This window comes from Antechinus flavipes, chromosome 1 (genome assembly GCF_016432865.1).
Source record: "Antechinus flavipes isolate AdamAnt ecotype Samford, QLD, Australia chromosome 1, AdamAnt_v2, whole genome shotgun sequence".
Classification (NCBI taxonomy): domain Eukaryota; kingdom Metazoa; phylum Chordata; class Mammalia; order Dasyuromorphia; family Dasyuridae; genus Antechinus; species Antechinus flavipes.
This window is the reverse complement of record NC_067398.1, coordinates 585,147,916-585,166,616: the sequence shown is the minus strand read 5'-3', so window position 1 is coordinate 585,166,616 and position 18,701 is coordinate 585,147,916. Positions and strand designations below refer to the sequence as shown.

At 43.5% G+C, this 18,701-nt stretch overlaps 1 protein-coding gene across 2 annotated transcripts in view; it reads right to left on the bottom strand.

The window, feature by feature from the left end:
* Positions 1-501: 501 nt before the first annotated feature.
* Positions 502-18,701, bottom strand: part of VPS13B (vacuolar protein sorting 13 homolog B) — a 1,012,351-nt gene continuing 994,151 nt past the window's right edge. For both annotated transcript variants that reach the window (XM_051970918.1, XM_051970917.1), the window contains 6 exons: positions 18,453-18,629; positions 16,255-16,425; positions 10,970-11,146; positions 8,221-8,323; positions 7,415-7,664; positions 502-2,462 (listed from right to left, as the gene is read on the bottom strand). In XM_051970918.1, the coding sequence (XP_051826878.1) occupies positions 2,214-2,462; positions 7,415-7,664; positions 8,221-8,323; positions 10,970-11,146; positions 16,255-16,425; positions 18,453-18,629 (1,127 nt within the window). In that variant the 3' untranslated portion in view covers positions 502-2,213. The remainder of the gene's footprint in view (positions 2,463-7,414; positions 7,665-8,220; positions 8,324-10,969; positions 11,147-16,254; positions 16,426-18,452; positions 18,630-18,701) is intronic.

Here is an 18,701-nt window from a genome sequence, read left to right as displayed (position 1 = left end):
AGAGCTCTGGCCTGTAACATTTACAGGACGTCCAGTTTGAGAAGTCCAACAGACAGCTAGAGACAGGAGAGCAGCTCAGAAGAGAGATTGGGCTGGCTATTTAGATCAGGAATAATGTGCATCAATGTGGGCACCAAATCAGACAGTAAGGAGCAAAAAGAGAAGACAGTCCAGGACAGATATTTGGGGGCATTCATGGCTAGAGGGAGAGATACGAGTGAACAAGCAGTAAAGATGACTAAAACTTCAGTTTAGAGTTTACTGTAGTTGATTCCTACTCCAATGAAAAATTGGTAAGACATATATTATAAAAGGTATTTTGTTTGCTAATGCTTTTCTCCAATGAAGATCATAAAAATAGTTCATATATAGTCATTCAGCTTTAGTCACAATAAAAATGAGTTAAATGAGCATTAAATGCCAGCTATTGTGGCATATTTGAAGTATGAAACACCCTAATGTATGTAATAATATATATTTCACATATATCAAGTCACCAAATCATCTAGGAATACTTTTATTTTAAACAATCTTATATTACAATTTATGCTTCCATAAATTTGTAAAATGAGCAGTATTAAATTGTATGCCATGAAATATTCAGGAATGAATACATATTTACATCTTTCTAATAGTTATCCTTCAGGTCAAATGACAAAATTCTCACACTGCAAGACAAGTTATTTTCATAAATGGATGGACCATTTCACATTCAGAGCAAATTATTCAGTTTTGAAGCTTAATATTTCTTTGAAAAAACTGTATATACAATCTTGGCTTTCAGAAACAGCTGTGTTCATGTTCTTGAAAAGTCCAACAAAAATGTGGTCTTTAGATAAAGACTTCAATGGGCCTTTTTATGGTGTTTCCTATGTATAGGTGGTAAGTTAGGGCCTCCTAAGTTTGGGATAATTTGCATTTAACATTATGTGACCTAAACAACAGGTTATCAAATTTCAAGTCTAAGATAAATGAAGCCACATTTTCAAAAAGAGGCATTCAGAAATGAAAATGGACATTCTAGGTTAAAAAAAATCAATTGGAACTTATCTGCTGGGAATGCTTTCATACTGAAATTTCATTCTTGCCCCCTCAACTGAAGGGGCTCTCTGGATTTAGGTCATTTTGAGAATTAATGAGAGGATTTCTTAACTCCTCTTGACCTCCACATGGTATTAGAAATCCCTCCATTAATTCCTTTGGCAGGGGATCTGCAAAGAGAGTTCCAGATCTTGAAATGTGGTTTATGGTGACAAAGAAACATACCTGTACCCTGTTGATTTGTAAAACCATTGTTTCTTCTAACAAAGATTAACAGTTCATCTATTTGGGGAAAGTTGGGATTTTTCAGATGAATAGAAAAAAAAAATGGTCATGACAACTATACATAGATATTTAAACACAAACACTTATTTTCCAAAACATACAGGATCACTAATCAGCTAAAATGCCCTACAAAATTTCAATTAAATGAGGCCATTTTGAAGTTAGGGAGGTGCTAAATAGCAGCTGTCACTAAAATAGCCACATCAACTGTTCCGAATTCAGTGGGTGAAACACGATTAAGCCCTGAGCAACTTATTAGAACACTTGGCACTTGTGTACTGCTTCACTGAAGTGGGCTAAATAGCTCCACAAATCATTCTGATCCTGCTTGGACAGACAGGGGCACTGAGGCATGGACAGGTTATGAGACTGGCTCATGGGCTTATTATTAGCTCAGCAATATTAGAGCTGGGAATGGAGTGCTGAGCTACCGGCTTTGCAGTCTGACCACATTCCATCTTTGAAGGAACAGTTATAAATCTTGAATTACTATGGAAACTTTTGCAAATGGAGTTATAGGGCAGAAATAATAATGTTTGATGACAACACTACTGGGTGCAGGATTCCTGTTGTCATCTCCTTTAAGGGAAAGGGCCCTCATTCTAAAGTTGTTACTTTTGTTGTTGCTAATCGCATTGCAGTGTGTGTGTGTGTGTGTGTGTGTGTGTAAGAAGGGAGAGGATCTTGGCTGTGCGTGACCAGGGGAAGGGCAGGGGGATCAGAACCAGGCTGAAGGCTCTTCTCGAAGTGATTACAGAAGAGTTGCCAAGATGACTGGACCTACCATTAACATCCTGCCTGGTTCCATGTCATATTTTCAGGCTTCATTTCTTTTTTAAAAATGGTAGATGCACAAATAGGTATCTTTTCCCCCTTCCCATCAGAATTCAAGGAAAACCCTTCCGTAGGGCTTTGTTCTTCACCATCATGAACTTGCTAATAAAGACATGAGCAAAACTTGGATCCACCAGGTAATGGTAAGTTTTCACTGTGGAAGGAAAGGGCTCCATAGCCACCACAGGACAGGGCATCTGCATGGAAGAAGGGGTCGGAGCGAGATGGTAGGAGGTTTTTGTGATGTAGTCCACAAGTCTGTTGTACTGCTGTTCCGAAAGCCTTTCTCTGGCACCATCCACCTAGAACAGAATATTAAGAACTATTAGTGCCCATGAGGCTCCTCCCATGGAAAGGCTATTGGGGACTGCTGCACTGTTGTAAAGCCTCTTTGCCATTTATCTAAAGGAGGGAAAAGTTTTTTCTGAGACAGGGCCACAGTGGCACCCTCCCCATTAGAAGAGGGAAAGCTCTGTGTAGGGAACAGTCGTCAATCTTAGTGGGAGCAGCTGAAGTTGCACAAAGCTTCTCATGTTTGCATCTGACAGTTTGCTCACATTTTCCTCATTAACTGTATTAAAACATCTGCTGCTGCTTTCACCAGCAGGCCCAAGGACAATGAAGAAAGACGTCTTCACTCTGCTTACTTCATTCAAGATTGATTGGTCTTATTAACTCAGGACTCAGTTTGTACAGAACAATTCTAGTCTGACAGAAGATGCAGGGAAATCACAACCATTTTCAAAACAGTGGCTTTGGACGGAAACTTTAAAAATAAATACCAAACTCTAACAACATTTTCTGTTTTTATAAATATTAGTCTTTAAAGCCAGAAAAAATAGTAATACTGGGCAGAGTGAGAGGAAATTTTTATGAAAACAAAAAGGGGGGTAGGATGGGGGTAGAAATGCAAAGTATATTTACAATTCATAAAAGTCTGGCCCAACTTCAAAGCAGCTGGAGTTGAAGAACCATGATGCTACCTGAGCTAACTCTATTAGATTTTCTAGGAAGATAACTGGAGCCATGAAGGATTTTCCCCACCCTAATGCAATGGGCATAGTGTGTAGGAGAGGGACTGGCAAGCTTCTGGTTTAGACCACCAGGGTCATTATCTATGTACACATGACTCTGCATGTGGAAGACCCAGCTAGCCTTGAAGCTTGTTGCCCCCCCCCCCCATCTGTATCCTATGGAACTCAGGCAAAGTAGAAAAGAAAAAGATAACCTATAGAAAGGCGCCTAGACTAGAGAGGTGAAAGGGGGAGGGACCATACTCCATATTAGATGTCATTATCAAAGACCTCAGCTGTCCCCCCTCACACTTAAGGGCTGGTGTAAATGCAGCCACGGGAAGGTTCTCACTGACCATAACAGAGGAGTTCTGCAGCTCCGCTATGGGGTCCGCCTTCAGCGAGGGAGTCCAGCAGGGTGGACTCAAGGCTTAATTGCTTCTCCTGAACAGCAGCACAGGAAACCCCGTGTTGTGAAAGGAATCGAGCCAATGAATAAACTGCCCCTCTTGACTCATTCAGAGTCTTTCGTAAGCGATATCCTCGTGTGCCAGGCACATTAAGCAATTATTACCCTAAAAATGGCACCTCTGACCAAGAAAAACCAGGACTGCTTTGAAAAAAATCTTGCTCCATATTTGAATATGTAGATGATGTCACCTGCAAATTAATTCCTTCCAAAATCCAAAGGAAGCCTGATTTTGTAGCATCTAAGTAAAAAGGGACAGAGCAGAGGAAGCCCCTTTGCACAGGTTTGAGATGAAAATTCTCCTTTTCTTGGAAGCAGAGGGAAGTGGGGAGCGCCCGGCCGCTGTGGGGCCCTGACAGAGGCCTCTGGAGCAAGGCTGCCCAGCAGGTGGCAGAGCAGAGGCTCAGACCACAGCCTCCCACCTGAGGCTCTTTTGTTGCTTCGGGGTCTTCTCTAGGGGGAAAGGGGCCGAGGCGTGGGCCCCACCATCGCCCCTTCTTTTCTGTGTGTTCTCAGGTGAGGGAAGATGGGCCCAGAAAGAAGGGAAGGAGGAGATGGAGCAGCCTCCCGGGAGGGGGGGTAACTACCAGCCCTTCCCCCATTTCTGCCTCAGGCCAGGATGGAGACCGCTGTCCTGGACAGCCTGAGCCTGCTTCCCACAGCCCACACAGCTTAGTGGCAGAGCCCTCGAGGCTTGGTCCCCTCCTCTCCCAAGGATTCAGTCCCGGTCAGCGGTTCCCCATCTCGTTTCCCTCCGGCCCCGGGGCCACAGCATGACCTAGTTTCTGACCCTCCCTCCCGGGACCGCTGCGCATTGAGCCTCGCTCACCTTCTTTGCTCTTTCTCACACCGGACCCGGCCGAGATTTATTGTTTCTTCACCCACAGCCTTTCTCAGCTTCTCTTTCCCTCTCCCAGTCCCCGGGCCTCTCTGCCCTGACAGCTGCCGCCCCCATGCTTAGGAAGCATCCCTGGCTCTTTCACAGGGTCCTCGGCTTGGAGTTTGGGGCCCTCTACAAGCCGCGCCGCCTGCTCCTTGCTATTAATTACAGAAGCCCAGAGGACGCCCAGCACTAAGTGACCTAAAGCGCAACCCTGGAATACAAGCCCTCCCCTAGGGCCTGAACCGGGAAAGCTGCTTTCCCGCCTTTTCAGAAGCCATCCTCATGCTCAGAATGTTCTGAATTCTTAGTTTCTTTCAAGATTCAGTTTACGTGCTATTTCCTATAATCTCTTTAGTAGTAGAAAACTAGAAATCTACTTTATACTGTTTATTTTTTCTACGGACACACTATATCCCTATAGTAGAATGGCAAACTCTATGCCTACTGATTTATACTATCTATATTCTCCGTGGACACACTGTATCCCTATAATAAAATGTATGTCTTTGAGGATTGAAACTAGCTGGTCTCTTATATCCCCAGCACTCGGTTCAGTGCCTGCATGTAGCAAGTGCCTAATAAATGCTCGTTGCTTAAGGAGATAAATCAATGAAGAGCCAGTATCCTAGGATCTTAGTTTTTAGACTCCTCATCTTACAGATGAAGAAAGAGGCTCAGAGAAGGGAGAGACACTTTGGTTTCCAAAAGTACTAGTTGGTCAAGGCAAGCTTTGAAGCTGGGCCCTCTGACTCCAGTCCACCACACTAAGTGAAACATTTCTGAAAACAGGCCCTGCCCAGAGATGCCGAGGCTTCGACGAGCTCTTGGCAGCCTCCAGGGGCAGTTTGAGCAGTCTGTCATCTCCTGTGACCCCCCCAGAGCCAGAGCCTTCTTTAATCTAATTCCCCTCCAGTAAAGATGCCCCCTAAGTCCTTAGCCCATCTAGGAAAGGAGAAAGACAAAGACACCATTTGGGGAGTAGAGAGCAAATGAGAAGATGAACAGTCCCAGTCACCCAGCAAGTCCTCTGAGACTTCTCCTTAGCACTAAGGGGAGTCACTTGGAGACTATTTCCCCTGCCCCGGCCTGAAGCCAAATCAGCACCACTTTACTGTCAACTGGAGCTAACGGTTCTGGAGAAAGCCAGCTTGGTCACATGACCTCTGTTTATCCCCAGAAAGTCGTGGACTCAAACAGCAGTGTGGCCTGGACGCCAAGCCACGGGTTAAAGTCCGACTGATTGGGATCCAGGAAACTAAAGAAATCTAGAAGTTGCTGTCATTGGCCCGCTTCCATCTTCTCAGATAACTTCACCCCAAACAGTGGTAGGAGAGGAGCCGTCTTTAACACTTAGGACTATTAGCAAATGATTGCCAGAAGACAGGACTATGTAGTTTCCTCTGAGCACTAGCGCCCATTCAGCCCCATGGCTTAGGACAGCAGGTGCCAGCTTATTGCCAACAGCCCCTATTTCTGATTATGTGAGAAACTAGGGCTCAAAGGAGGCCTCGGTCAGAGGCTCAGCTTGGGGCTGGGCTCTGATGCCCTCTAACCAAAGTTCAGCTGGGAGAGCAAGTTTCCAGCGAGAGGCCCTACTTCAGTCCAGGGCCAGGATGTAAAGAGAAGCCAGGAGAGCCTCTCCTCAGGTCCCAGCTCATCTTCCCAAAGCACTTAATGCAGCTAAATGGACACCTATTACCTAGTGATCGGTCACAAAAGGTGCCTCGGGAACATTCCCGACCAGAGGAAACAGCACCGAGAGGCTGGCTAGAGAGAAAACAGTCCCTGGCATTTGGTTCCTTAACAATATCCTGACCCCTGGAATGTGGTGGAAAAGAGGAGAAAAAGGGACAATCCTGTTGACTTGACAGCTTCATCCTGAAGACCCCAGAACACTTTTTTGGCCATGAATGCCCTGGTAATGGTCCTTCCCTGACTCACACAATGGGGAGGGGAGAAGCACACCTTTGATTGTAGACCGCCTACAGCAAGCCCCAGAATCTACTTGCACATAATGAAGAGGGGCCCCAGCCATACATGTAGGAGGGAGATCATCTTGGAGAGAATCTGGATATGAACGCTGAGTTCCAGAAAAATGAAGGGATTTATCTAAGATACGAAGTGGCAGAGGTGAGGGCCTCTCCTTCCAGATCCAGTGTTCTTTCTGCTCTTCCTCCTACGGGGCAGGGGAAGTTCTTCCCTTGCAGGGTGCATCTGCTAACCGAGCACAGAGCCTGCTGGAGGGCTAACTTGCCACCATCATTTTTTTTTTATTGTTATGAACATCTCAGGGATGAAGGACAGCTTCAGCTCTCACCTGCCCTAGTTCCAACTCTGCCTATTTGAGCACACCCAAGTCCAGACAAGAGAAGGTCTGGTGACAGCTGGTTGGGGTCCCAGACTTTCAACCTACTTTTTTTTTTTTTTTTTTAAATAGTATTTTATTTTCCCAAATACATGTAAACATAGTTTTCAACATTCATTTTTGTAAGATTTTGTGTTTTGAATTTTTCTCTCTTCCTCCCTAACCTTCCCCCTCCCTCTGAAAGCAAACAATCTGATAGAGGAATATTTTCAACCTACTTTTTGCCTATCCCTGAGGTTGGGGTATGAAGGTGGTAGATGGGCATCTATGGTGAGCTCTTCATAATGCTTTTACCCCCACCACTATCTTTCTTCCTTTCATTGTATCTGCCACCTTTGGCAATGGCCTCGATTACGGATGAGGATTGAGGAGGAAAGAAAGGGGATTTGGCACTCCCAAATGGCAAATGGCCTCATCTTGGGATAGGAATTGGGCCTGAGGACTCAGTTCGGATTCTCCTGCCCAGCTCCATGCAAGATGGAGTGCCCACTATGTTGTATATAAAAGCAAAGCTGGATGCTCACCTCTACCTCACAGGTCACTCTGGGCTGCCGGAGTTGCACCTTCAGCAGGTTTCTCTGCTTGCTGTCTTGGACACAGTCGACTTCAGTGATGGGAAAGGCTTGTTGCTGCGTGTCTTCACTCACGCTGACGACAAAGAGCACTTCTGATGTTAAAAGTAAGCATCCTTCGTGTTCCTGGCCCGAGCCACTCACGAGAACTACATCCAAAGCCATGTGGACTTCTGGCCTGCCCAGTGACTGGAGCATTTTCCTGTTTAAAAAGGATGAAAATGATACTAAAAGCACAAGACTGTAAAAGGAAATTATTTAAGCTTTCTGCCTTCCAATTTTCAGGACTCAACTTTTTCACTCTCCTCTTAGAAATGGTCACTCCATTCTGAATGCTAATTTCTGCCCCCTTAGTCCCCTGCTATGAAACTCAAGAGCAGAGCATGATCTCTGTCAGACTGACTTCTCCTAGGCACAGATTCCTGCCTTCACTGATCAGTGATTTCTCTTTTCACTGGAAAAATACCCCTTGGGAAGTTCGTTTGATCCCAGTTCAAGGAGAAGGGCTGTCTTCTGGCCCAGGGTTTCTCAAAGGCATTTTCTTTTCTTCACCAAATGATGAAAAGGACAGATTAGCTTTATGGCCTGAGCCTGAAGAAGCAGCACTATCCTTTCCCTGGTCCACTGGAGAACCTCACTGTTTCAAATGCTGAAAACCCTGCTTCTCAGGAGAAGGGGCCTATTAGTAAGACAGCAAGCCAAGACTCATTAATAAACAATGTGAATGTAAAAATGAGAAAGTGTCTAAATAATTTTACCAGACGTATTTGACATGGCTATTTGGAGCCTGGTCAGCATGCTGATCTCTTGGATAATAGCGCTGCTGGGGAAGCTGAGAAAGTCCAGCTCCGTGTAAAATACCTGTGGTGAGAGAAATAAGAGGCTGACTGGTTGTTTTCTGGAAAACAGTTACATGTTACAGTGATGTCATCTGTTTAGAGCAGGCCATAAAATAGTACAGATCCAAAATGATGTCACATCTTTGGAGGCGAGGGTATAGATAATCCATTAAACATTACAATGCACTTAACCCTCGTGATCTTGCATTAGCTACAAACTAAAATATGAATGTCCTAAAATCCAGGCACATCCTAGCAATTAGAAGAAGGACAATACTCTTGAGGGTGATCATTCCTGAAGAGAATCATACACATCATTTACAATTTATGTACAAACGTCAAGACTATTAACTTTCCTGCTTAATATTAAAATACTTTCATATCTGTGTCATGGTTGGTAAAATAATAATAAAAAAAAAACACAACACACAGTTTGCCTAGATACTGTATTTAAATGTTGAGTTACTTAATCCAGCTGTTAAACATGGCTCCGTATACATTTATGAGACCACTTGGGCATCTGGTTTATTAGGAGCTCTTCTTAGTGCCAGGATTGAATGAAGGCTATGAGAAGTAGCAATACAAATCTCCAAATAAGCTTTTCAAGATTGAAGATGGTACAGCACGTGTGCTTTCTGATGGCTTATAAATGTTTATAAACGAGACTTAGTTATTAGGCTGAGAGTTAGTGGTGTATAAAAATTTCAGTGCTATAATAAAAATTTTACAAGAATGATGGAAGCCCAGAGAGGCCATGTGACACTCCTGGAGATGCAAAGGTAAGGTAGGTTTGAGAGACACTGCAAGCTATAGAATTGTCCAAAGGCAGCCGATGAAGCACCACAGCATGAGGATTTGAAAGGAGAGCTATTTTCACTAAAGCATAAGCAAATGAAAACAGAGTTTAACTTTTAACATCTATGTTGCTAGTAATCCTTAAGAGCAGCATATTTCAGTTGAAAGTTTTTCAGAGTTTTGTTCATTGTTGCATGAACAAAAATGTCATTTACAGATGAAGAGAGTGAAAAAAGGAAAGGGAGGGAGTGCAGAAGGAAGAAGGGAGAAGGATGTGTAGAAGAGACCATATGTTGATTTCTGTGTGGTCCCTCCCCTTCTCTCCCCTCCCCCATAGAATTCTCTCAAGAGACATAATCCCAATTCTGAGAGTTCATCTAACTGTTATACATTCATTTCTTGCTCATCACATATCATGGAGATAATATTTTTATGTGTGATTAGCTTGAGTCAGATTTACTTGAGATTCATGATGAGTTGTGGTGAAAAGCATCTTGTGTTTTTTATAACCTGATAAAGTCGGCAAGGTTAAAACAGACTTTATCTGCAATAAAATCATCTGCCTAAAGAACAGTAGACAAGCAGAAGATTCCCACAGACCAGGAATACTTTTAAAATCATGGTTGACTGCACTGCCCCTGGCATTTAAACAATTAAGATGAAAAAAGTCACAATGATTAAAAATAACTTTAAAATGCTCTCAATGAGAATTTTATTTAAGACTTAAGACAGGAATTGAGAAGGGGGATATTTTTTCACATGAAAAACCCCTGGAAAAAAACCCTAAATGTGAATAACTATTTTCATTTTTCTGAAATACCATCATGAGTATTTTTTTTTCTTCTTCTTCTGGAAAGCAGAAGCTGAAAGTCCTCCTGGACAGAGAAGCAGCTTGAAAACCAGAAAGATTCTGAGTTCAAATGTACTATTTCTGGGATCCTGAGCTGGACACCACCTCCCTGAGAGCATAGGCTACAGAATAGGTGACAATCTCAGTGGTCAGAAGTTCCAGTGAAATTACAGACCAAGTTCCTGTTCCTATTTCATATTCTGAGAAAGAGGTTGAGGTAAGTAAAATAATCTACATGAATATTCCTCATATCTAGCTCTTACAACCACAAGTTTGTAGTGAATGAGTGCTCTGGCCTGGGAATTCTTCCTCTCACAGGCAGTTCTCAGGTTAGAGCATCTTCTAAAACCAGAGCCCACATACACTGGACCAATTCCCTCTCAGGGAACCCTGGAAATCCAAGGAGTCTTCCTGCTCACCCATAACCCACTTTCTGCTTTCAAATTACTGGAAGAAATCATCACTCTTTTTCCTGTTGTAACATTTCTCTTGAACCCAAGTGCCAACCTTCCCCCACTGCCCTGCCAAACCAGAGGCTGGGGTGCTTGTGGGCATGTGTGCCATGCACATGCCTCTTACTACTTTCTTCTGATAAAAGACCAGTTTTTAGTGGATCATAAAACGCATCAGCAGCGGCATGTAGACTGAAATCACTAATTGATTGTCTGGATCTACAAAAAGATTTTATAGTGAGTGTAATTCTACTTCTTTGTTATTCTATGAAGCTGAAATATCTTCAAGCAAGTAGTATGATGAGGTGAAACAGAGAGAAAAGCAGTCCCTGCGCATGTTTACTTGTAACTCTTCTGCATGTGAACAGCTTGAAGTCACCTGGAACTTCACGTTTCAGGATAAAACCATGGAATGCTAGGGGGAAGGCGGGCATCTGTTACAATTCCCTCATGTTACAGAGAAGGAAACTGAGCCTCCGGGCCTTGGGACTCCACGTATGGGGCTTGCTTCACAACAAGGACATGCTCCTTTGGAGGTGCAAGCATGCAAATCATTTGAAGTACAACTTACCGTAGCCAGTCTGCGACACGAGTTCCGCTGCTCCCCCGATGGGCTTAGTAAACACCCCCATAATTCCTTTCCCCACACCGGAGATAACGCCTTTGGCCTTGTGGCCAGCTGATGCCTGGGCCTCCGATGTTTTCTGAAAGTTCTGCATTGGCTGGTCTACAATACCAGCAATTGCACCTGGAACAACAAAAATCACCAATAATTAATGAGGATTTAAATCCCTGGACCAGAAAAAAACCTTAAATCTGGAGCACAGTTTTATTTGGATTGAAAACAGAACTCCACCCTCATTGTAAGTCCTTCACTATACCAATGATCTGAGCACAATTTTGGCTTTGTTTAAGTTAAACTTTTACTGTCTCCTTTACAATGATCTAACTCTCGAAGAGGGTTTAGCCTACAGCAATCTAACACACTAGAGCTCAGTTCCCAGTCCAACAAAAAGGAGAGCAGTCCCCACTGACAAGCCCCTCTGTCAAACACAATCCCCCCTTCCATGCAATGAGGCTACTTTGTTTTGGAAGCAGAGCTAGGAAGATGCCTATTAGAATGGTTTGTTCCAGTAATGACTCATATCTATGGAGTGCTCTAAGGCAAACACAAGCACTCTGGGAGGCAGGGACTGCAAATATTACTCACTAGTCCCACTTTACAGATGAGGAAACTGAGCCCTAGAGAGATGACTTGCCCCTAGTCCTGAGACTATTTGGTGTGACAGAGACAAGACTGGAACCCAGGTCTTTAGAGGCTGACACCATCTTCATTCTGTCTTATGGTCTTTGGGGTTAGGATGGTACCTTAAGGAGATATTCACTGGAATTAGTGTTACTGTACTGGATAAACAAGAACTAAACCTGTTTTTAAAACATTTAGAATTCTACCATACTAGCATTTATCAGTCATCACTCAGAAAAGTCTTCCTTCTCTCTCATTTAAATCCCTTACAATACTGGCTATCCTTGGTGACCACTCTTTATATTTTTGTGTATTATAATAACTTTAAAAATATACACTTGGTTATCATTACAAATAGAAGGTACTATCCAGTCTTGCTTTTTAAAGTTAATTAAATAGTATCCAAGCTCACACTTTTCTTTAGTTGGGAAACACAAAGGCTAGACCAGCAGTCAGTTTCCAGTACGATCTTTCCTTGATATTCATTGTGGATAAGAAAACTAAGTCTCCTAGTAGTTTTTGACAGTTTCCTATGTCAACACAAATCTGCTTAGACTAATGAGAATAGAAAACATCCCTTGTAGAAATTTCAGTAAGTGTAAAATCCCAGGACAACGAGAGGCCCAGAATCTTCCAGTCTCAGGTACCCTTTCTTTTTCACAGAGACTTCTTCGCAGAGACCCCTCGAGCCCTTGCCCCCAGCCCTGAGTGCAGAAAGCTCTCTTCTTCGGGTCTCTCTTTTTATGTGTAAAGCAACCGCCAAGGAGACTGCTCCTCGCCTTGTTTTGTCAAATCACAGCCATCTCCATGTGGTCACAGTCTCCTACGGGCCCAGCTCCAGCCGAGAAATTCCTGGAGCACAGCACAAGTCTTTTGGAATCGGTTTTTATTTCTTATTATTTTAGAGAGGAGTGTGAGTATATAAAAGCAAAGTAAATAATTTGCTAGTTGTAGGCCTGCGCTAAATGATGCTTAATAGGAGAACATCTGTACGTTCTCCTAAGATGTCTAATGCTTTCCAGGTCATGGTAAACAGGCCGTGGCCGCAGTGTCAGGCTTTGTTTGCATACGACCCGCTGGCTCCCATTCACTCGTGTGTTACACGCCGAGAAGAGCGAACACCTGACAGGTGATCAGCGAGAAGTGAGTGGGGGTGACGGCGCCACCTTGACGTTCATGGGGGGCTCTCTTGGTGCTAACCAGAAGGCACGTGATTTGGCAGCTTGTTCTTGCATGGAGAGCATCTGAGTTACGTCTTGCCATAATTTTGAGTCTTTCTACTTTTCTGGATATTGAAGTAGTTTACTGAAACTATAGTAATGACAGGCTTCACCGTAGTCAGGGGCTGAAGAAAATGCAAGATCAAAGAAAAGTTTCACTTAGAATACCTGTTTGCATTTAAGAAACTAGACATTGGAGCCCTACTGTGAGGATAACCAAAGCTATAAACAGACCCTGGGACTGGGATGAGTTAGCCTGGCACATTAAAGAGCCATGCCTGTTTTCCACAAAGAATAACCAAAATAAAGATCTATGTTTAATTTAATACTAAAATTATATGATGAATTATAACCTGCAATAATAATTGATAGGGATTTCAGATTAATTATTCCACAATCATCACAGACCCCTAAAAGGACAGGCTACTTGCCTTGAGTCCCTCAGTGTTAATGGAGCAATGCTTAGAACCTGGTACTTGGGATTTCAGGTCAAATGTACCCTGCCTGTTTTTAAAGCCTTTACAGGGTTTTTGTGCCTTGCAAAACCATGCAAGCTTCCTTCTTCCTTCCACTTGAGTCTTCTCATACATATAGGCCACCTTATTGTCTGTATGATGGGGCCTGCCAGAAAAGCCTAGTGAGAGATGAGGGAGTTTGAGCTGGGCAGCATTATCAGTTCTAGTTCCCTCTGTGCCCCAGGGCCAGTGTTGTGTATACAGACCCAGAGGACTCCCAAGTGGGTTTATTGGCCCCTCAGAGGCTGGTAGACTACAGCTGGAGTAGACCAAATGAGCAAAGTTTCTTAAGTAGACTGGAATCTGGGACTAGATTAGAAATTAGACCAAGTGTTCAGAACTAACAAACAACATACCCGAGGAATTGCAGAGCATCAAAAACTTTACCTCACCTGGTTGTCATGACAATCTAGTGACATGAGTGGTCTTATTCAGCTTTCATAGTGAGAAACAAGTTCAGAGACATTAATTTGTTCATCATTACACAGCTAGTTAGTACTAGAATTAGGTTTTTGACTTTAAGTTTCATGTTCTTTCCACTATACCAAACCACATCTCTAGACTTAGAGCTATGGAAATGTCTTTGGATCAGACCACTCTCAGCCTGCCTTGGTCTGCACATATCCTCTAGGGACTATGAAAACATAAAAACTAAAAATGTCCCTGGCATCAGGATTCTGGGGCCCGGTGCTACCCAACTACATTCACAGTAGAATGCCATATATTCAAAACTTTATCATTCCAAGAAAAGAACATGCTGGTATTCAGGAGGCACAGAATGTCCATATTTATTCTAATTAATGACAAACAGAGGATCAGCTTTCTGAAAACACCAGTGGAAATCTTTGAAAGGGCAAAATAACATGTTCTTTGATGGGGAACAAAGACTACAGCAAAGACTGCTAAGGTCAAGAAGACTTTTTGATTCACTTGGAGTTTTCTTTTTCTCTTTTTATCTCCCCCCCCCCCCCCCCCGCACTCCCCTCTCCCCAAGGCAATTGGGGTTAAGTGACTTGCCCAGGGTCACACAATTAGGAAATGTTAAGTGTCTGAGGTCAAATTTGAACTTGGGTCCTCCTGACTTCAAGGCTGGTGCTCTATCCACTACACCACCTAGCTGCCCTTCACTTGGAGTTTTCTAGCCTAAAGTGGAATTCAATATATTTTTAGTAGACAATTCACTGTTCTCAGAAAGGCTATATTTTTAACATGTGGCACTTTACAAAGCATTTCAAATTAGATGGAGGGATGGGATGATGGTTGGCCCAGGAGAAAATGACACATTCAGTATATACCCTAAAGCCAAGCATCCAATCTTGATCAAATCTTGATCCTACCACTACTATAGTATGGAGTTTATTTAATGGAACTTCCATTTGCTAATAAGGTTGGAGTCAATAGTCCCAACAATATGACATATGAGTATTTAAAACTATGCCATTGGCACACAGATGCTTGAATACATGAATGAATGATGAAAATCAGCATAAAATGCTTTAAAAATAACATGTTTTAGCTCCTTTGAATGACAGACACATAATAAAAGCATTCACTCTTTAACTGACCTCTTTCTGCTCAAATCCCCTTTTCTTCGAAGGGCCTTCTAAGCCTCAGGTACTTTTGTGTTGTGGCCAGGGCCACCTGCCACACAATTGCTACTTTACAAAGAAGATACTGCCATTCCCTTTCAACAAAGTTTTCTTCCTTGTTCATTAGCTTCTCAGTATCCAAGCATTATCAAATGACAGTGGCCCTCACCATCAAATGTTATTGCTTTAATAATTTCCAGTAACTTAACCTGAACTTGTAATGTTTTACCACTTCCTCTTGGGGCCCCTTCTGGGCTGTGGCTACAAATGTGGAGCTCTGCTGAGTGCTGAAGATGAGGAAGGGAATCAGTCCTCTCAAGATCATCTTTTCTAACCTCTGGCTCTGGGCTGCTTTGGACAACTTTGATCTCTGTGAGCTGCATACTCCTTCAGATACACTGAGGCTGCTTGCCAAGCAATACAGTTTTAAATTCCTTTGCTGGGGCGACAAACAAAAATACTCTTGAAAACCCTGTTCCACAGAATTTCAGCTCAGAAGCTTCCTTTTCATAGATTTTTCCAAAGCAAAGCCTTTTCAAACAGATGTAATATTTTGAAATATCCATAGCAATCTTCACCTCCAACCATACCATCTGGCTGCCTGACAAATAATAATTACACTGAGTCAGGCTGATTGGGCTCTCTTTAGAAAAGTAGACTCCTCATTGAAGTTTACATGACATTTGCACTTTGTTCAAGTGGTTTTCAAACAAAAACAAGCATCTACAATATCTATGGTGCAGAAGAAGCAATGGGTTTTTCTAAGGTTTTCCTATAATTCACTTGAAAGTCAACAGCCATATGGTAGTGTCCTTGGGCTGACTCTTACCCATAGTGTGCCTAAGAGAAAATTATTCTTTTCTTTGGAGTATCACATGAAAACCAGAGACATGTTTTGTACTAGAGGAAAAAGAATGAAAAGCTCTTATATTTTTGAATAATCCCCAGAAAAATAAAAGAAAGAACCTATTAAGCAGAGGCTGATCTCTAGATGTTAGAGCCTAATAGTTACAGGAAGGCATAGGAAACAGGATTTCAGGGTCTTGGTGCTTTGTGTTTTGCCTTCCTCCCCTCTCCCCCCTTTCCCAGTGGCTCATTGTGTGAGCTGGGATAAGACTTCAAGAGTTATTTTATTTGCATCATCAACAGGGAGAATCTGTTCCTGCAGGTGATTCTTAGTAGAGTTGCAAGTGTCTGATGAGAGCATAAGTGGGGAGAGAGAGAGTGTGTGTGTGCACAGAACACAACTGACCAAAGATGCCCAATCACAATTGCTAGCACATTACCCAGGAGGCTGAGGCCCAGTCTGGACAGACCCTGCCGGAGTCCTTCTCCCAGATTCTCAGGAAGCTGCCGCCGCCACTCCTCCTGCCGGTTATAGTGTTCCTCATCCAGGGAGAGCCGGTCCATGTTCCGGGCCAGACTTGTGGCCAAGTTGGTGATGGACGTCAGGGTACCTGTGGACACAAGGTGACATATGTCAGAAACAGAACAGATACATGCCTTATTCCCTGGGCTAAAGAGCTTAAAGGGAAAGTTAAGAGATTCAGACCCACAAGCAATAAGTGACAGCAATTTTATTCTTTGACCCCCTGCTATAATAAGCTTATACAAGTTCAGGTATATAATGATCACAATTATGCCGCAGAGGCAGTTTTTTAGTATTTGGTGATAGGGGGAGGAGTTGTGGGGGAAAAAGGGGAAAGGCTAGGTTAGGAGTCCTTTGTACAATTCTGGGAGAATCGTTTAATTGGAATAAGTATCCTTCATGGTTTAGATTGGCATAATCTGGCTGAGATCAGTCAGTTCCGAAGGCCTCTTTTCGGTCAAATTCCAAAGGGCAAAATCTGCCCACTCTGATCTGAAAAGTCTCTAGCAAGAAGCTCTGCTGCTGGAGCTCAAGCAGGCTACAAAGAGATGGTTCCACTTTCCCAACAAGAGATTTTTCTCCTGATTGCTTTAGTCATAATAAAGGGAGACACTAAACGGCATCATTTGACAGGCTAAGGAAATCCTGATTGTGCCACTGAGAATGCAGGATGTTAACTGAAAAGAATGTGAAGAAAATCAAGGGAATAAATCATGGAAAAGTCACGATTCTTTTGCTCCCCAGAAAGGCCATTTCTGTTTCTTTCTGGAAAACTCAGAATTCCCCCGAGGAAATGTGCATACATCTCAATGAACAAAACTTAATGCTTCAGTAAACATCACAGGAAAACTATCCCATCCGTTGGAGGGCCTGGCTCTATGTCATCCTGCAGCTGCACCTTTGCTAGCAATTGGAAAAAGAAACAGGCTTTGCTAAAGGAAGGAGAGAGTCAGAGGAGAAAGCCCATCCTTACAAAATAAAGACCTGGGATGTTAATGTGACTCCTGTGGTTAGGAGAGATCTGGGAGGTGGTGGTGGTTTTATTTTGAAGCAGAAACAATACAAACATTAACTACCGGGGCTTTGGAAGTTTTGAAAAATCCACCAGTGAATCATCTGGTAACTCTCTGCAAGGTCCTCCAGCAAAAGTTCCCAGCCCTCACCAGTTTACTGTGGTTTGACTTGGGCTCCTCTGCTCTTTTCCCTCTCAAGCTGCCATCGCTGTGCCCACTTCGGAGTCTTACCTAACTCACGGTGGGGCAGTCCCTACAGTTCCTCCTGGGCCTCCTCTGTAGCACTTCCCAAATCAAAATTACTTTTATGGGGTGAAAAGCCTTTTGTTCTGTTTGGCCTAGCTCCTGCTGGGGAGGAAATGGGGAAGGGGGATGAGCTCAGATGTCCTTTGCTGGAGCCCGAGTCATTATAAGCCTGACCTTGGCAGCACAGAAGGGGTGAACCCAGGTTAGTTTTTTTTTTTTTTTAAAGAAAAACACCACCAACAAAACCCCAAGCTTCCAGCCCTCCTCCCTTTGCAGGCCTCCTGTCCCTGGCCGGCCCCAGCACCCACTGCTCGGCGGCCGCAGCAGGCTTTGTTCCTGGGAGTCTGGGCCGCAAGATGGCACTGTTTCTGTGTCTTGCTTAGGAAAGCAGGTTATGTTTCACATCCCAATCTGCTTTCATGTCAAAACGTATCCACATACTTACAAAAGTTATGACAACTGTATCTACATTGAAAAAAATAATAAATATGATGAGGCAACAGAGTGTAGGGTTTCTGATGCTTTGCAGCAGTCCTGAACACCTTTAATATTCTGTATTTATCACATGGCCTACCAGCAGAGCCAACCTTGGTTTCCCCAGTGGGAAGCTTAAAGTTCTGAAGCCTTCTAGCACACGCTGCAGGCAGGACGTGCTCGGCTGAATACATAAGACATTACAGACAGGCTTGGTTACAAATCCAACATTATGATGAGAGCTAACAAGCCAAGCAAAGCTAGAGGCCACCTGAGTGTGGTTCAGAATTTAACACGTTCTTGAAAAATTTTTAAAGAGAAAAAAAAAGGAGAGGGAAGGGGAAAGGAACAAAAATTAGGCACGGATGTGACCATGAACTACCTTTGGAAATGTGCTTTACGAAAGATGTAGTTCCTCTGGAAACTCCACTGACAAAGGCCCCGGGGCCTCGGGTCAGTCCTTCGTAGGGTAGCCTAAAGAAGTCGTCAATGCCGCTCCCAATGCTTCTGACCAGGCCAGCCGGGCTGCCGAGGATCTCCAGAGAGCCCACCACCCAGCCTGCGAGGAGCAAAAGCAGAAGGGTCATTCACAGGCAGCCTGCGGCACTTTACACACTGGTGACAAAAGCAG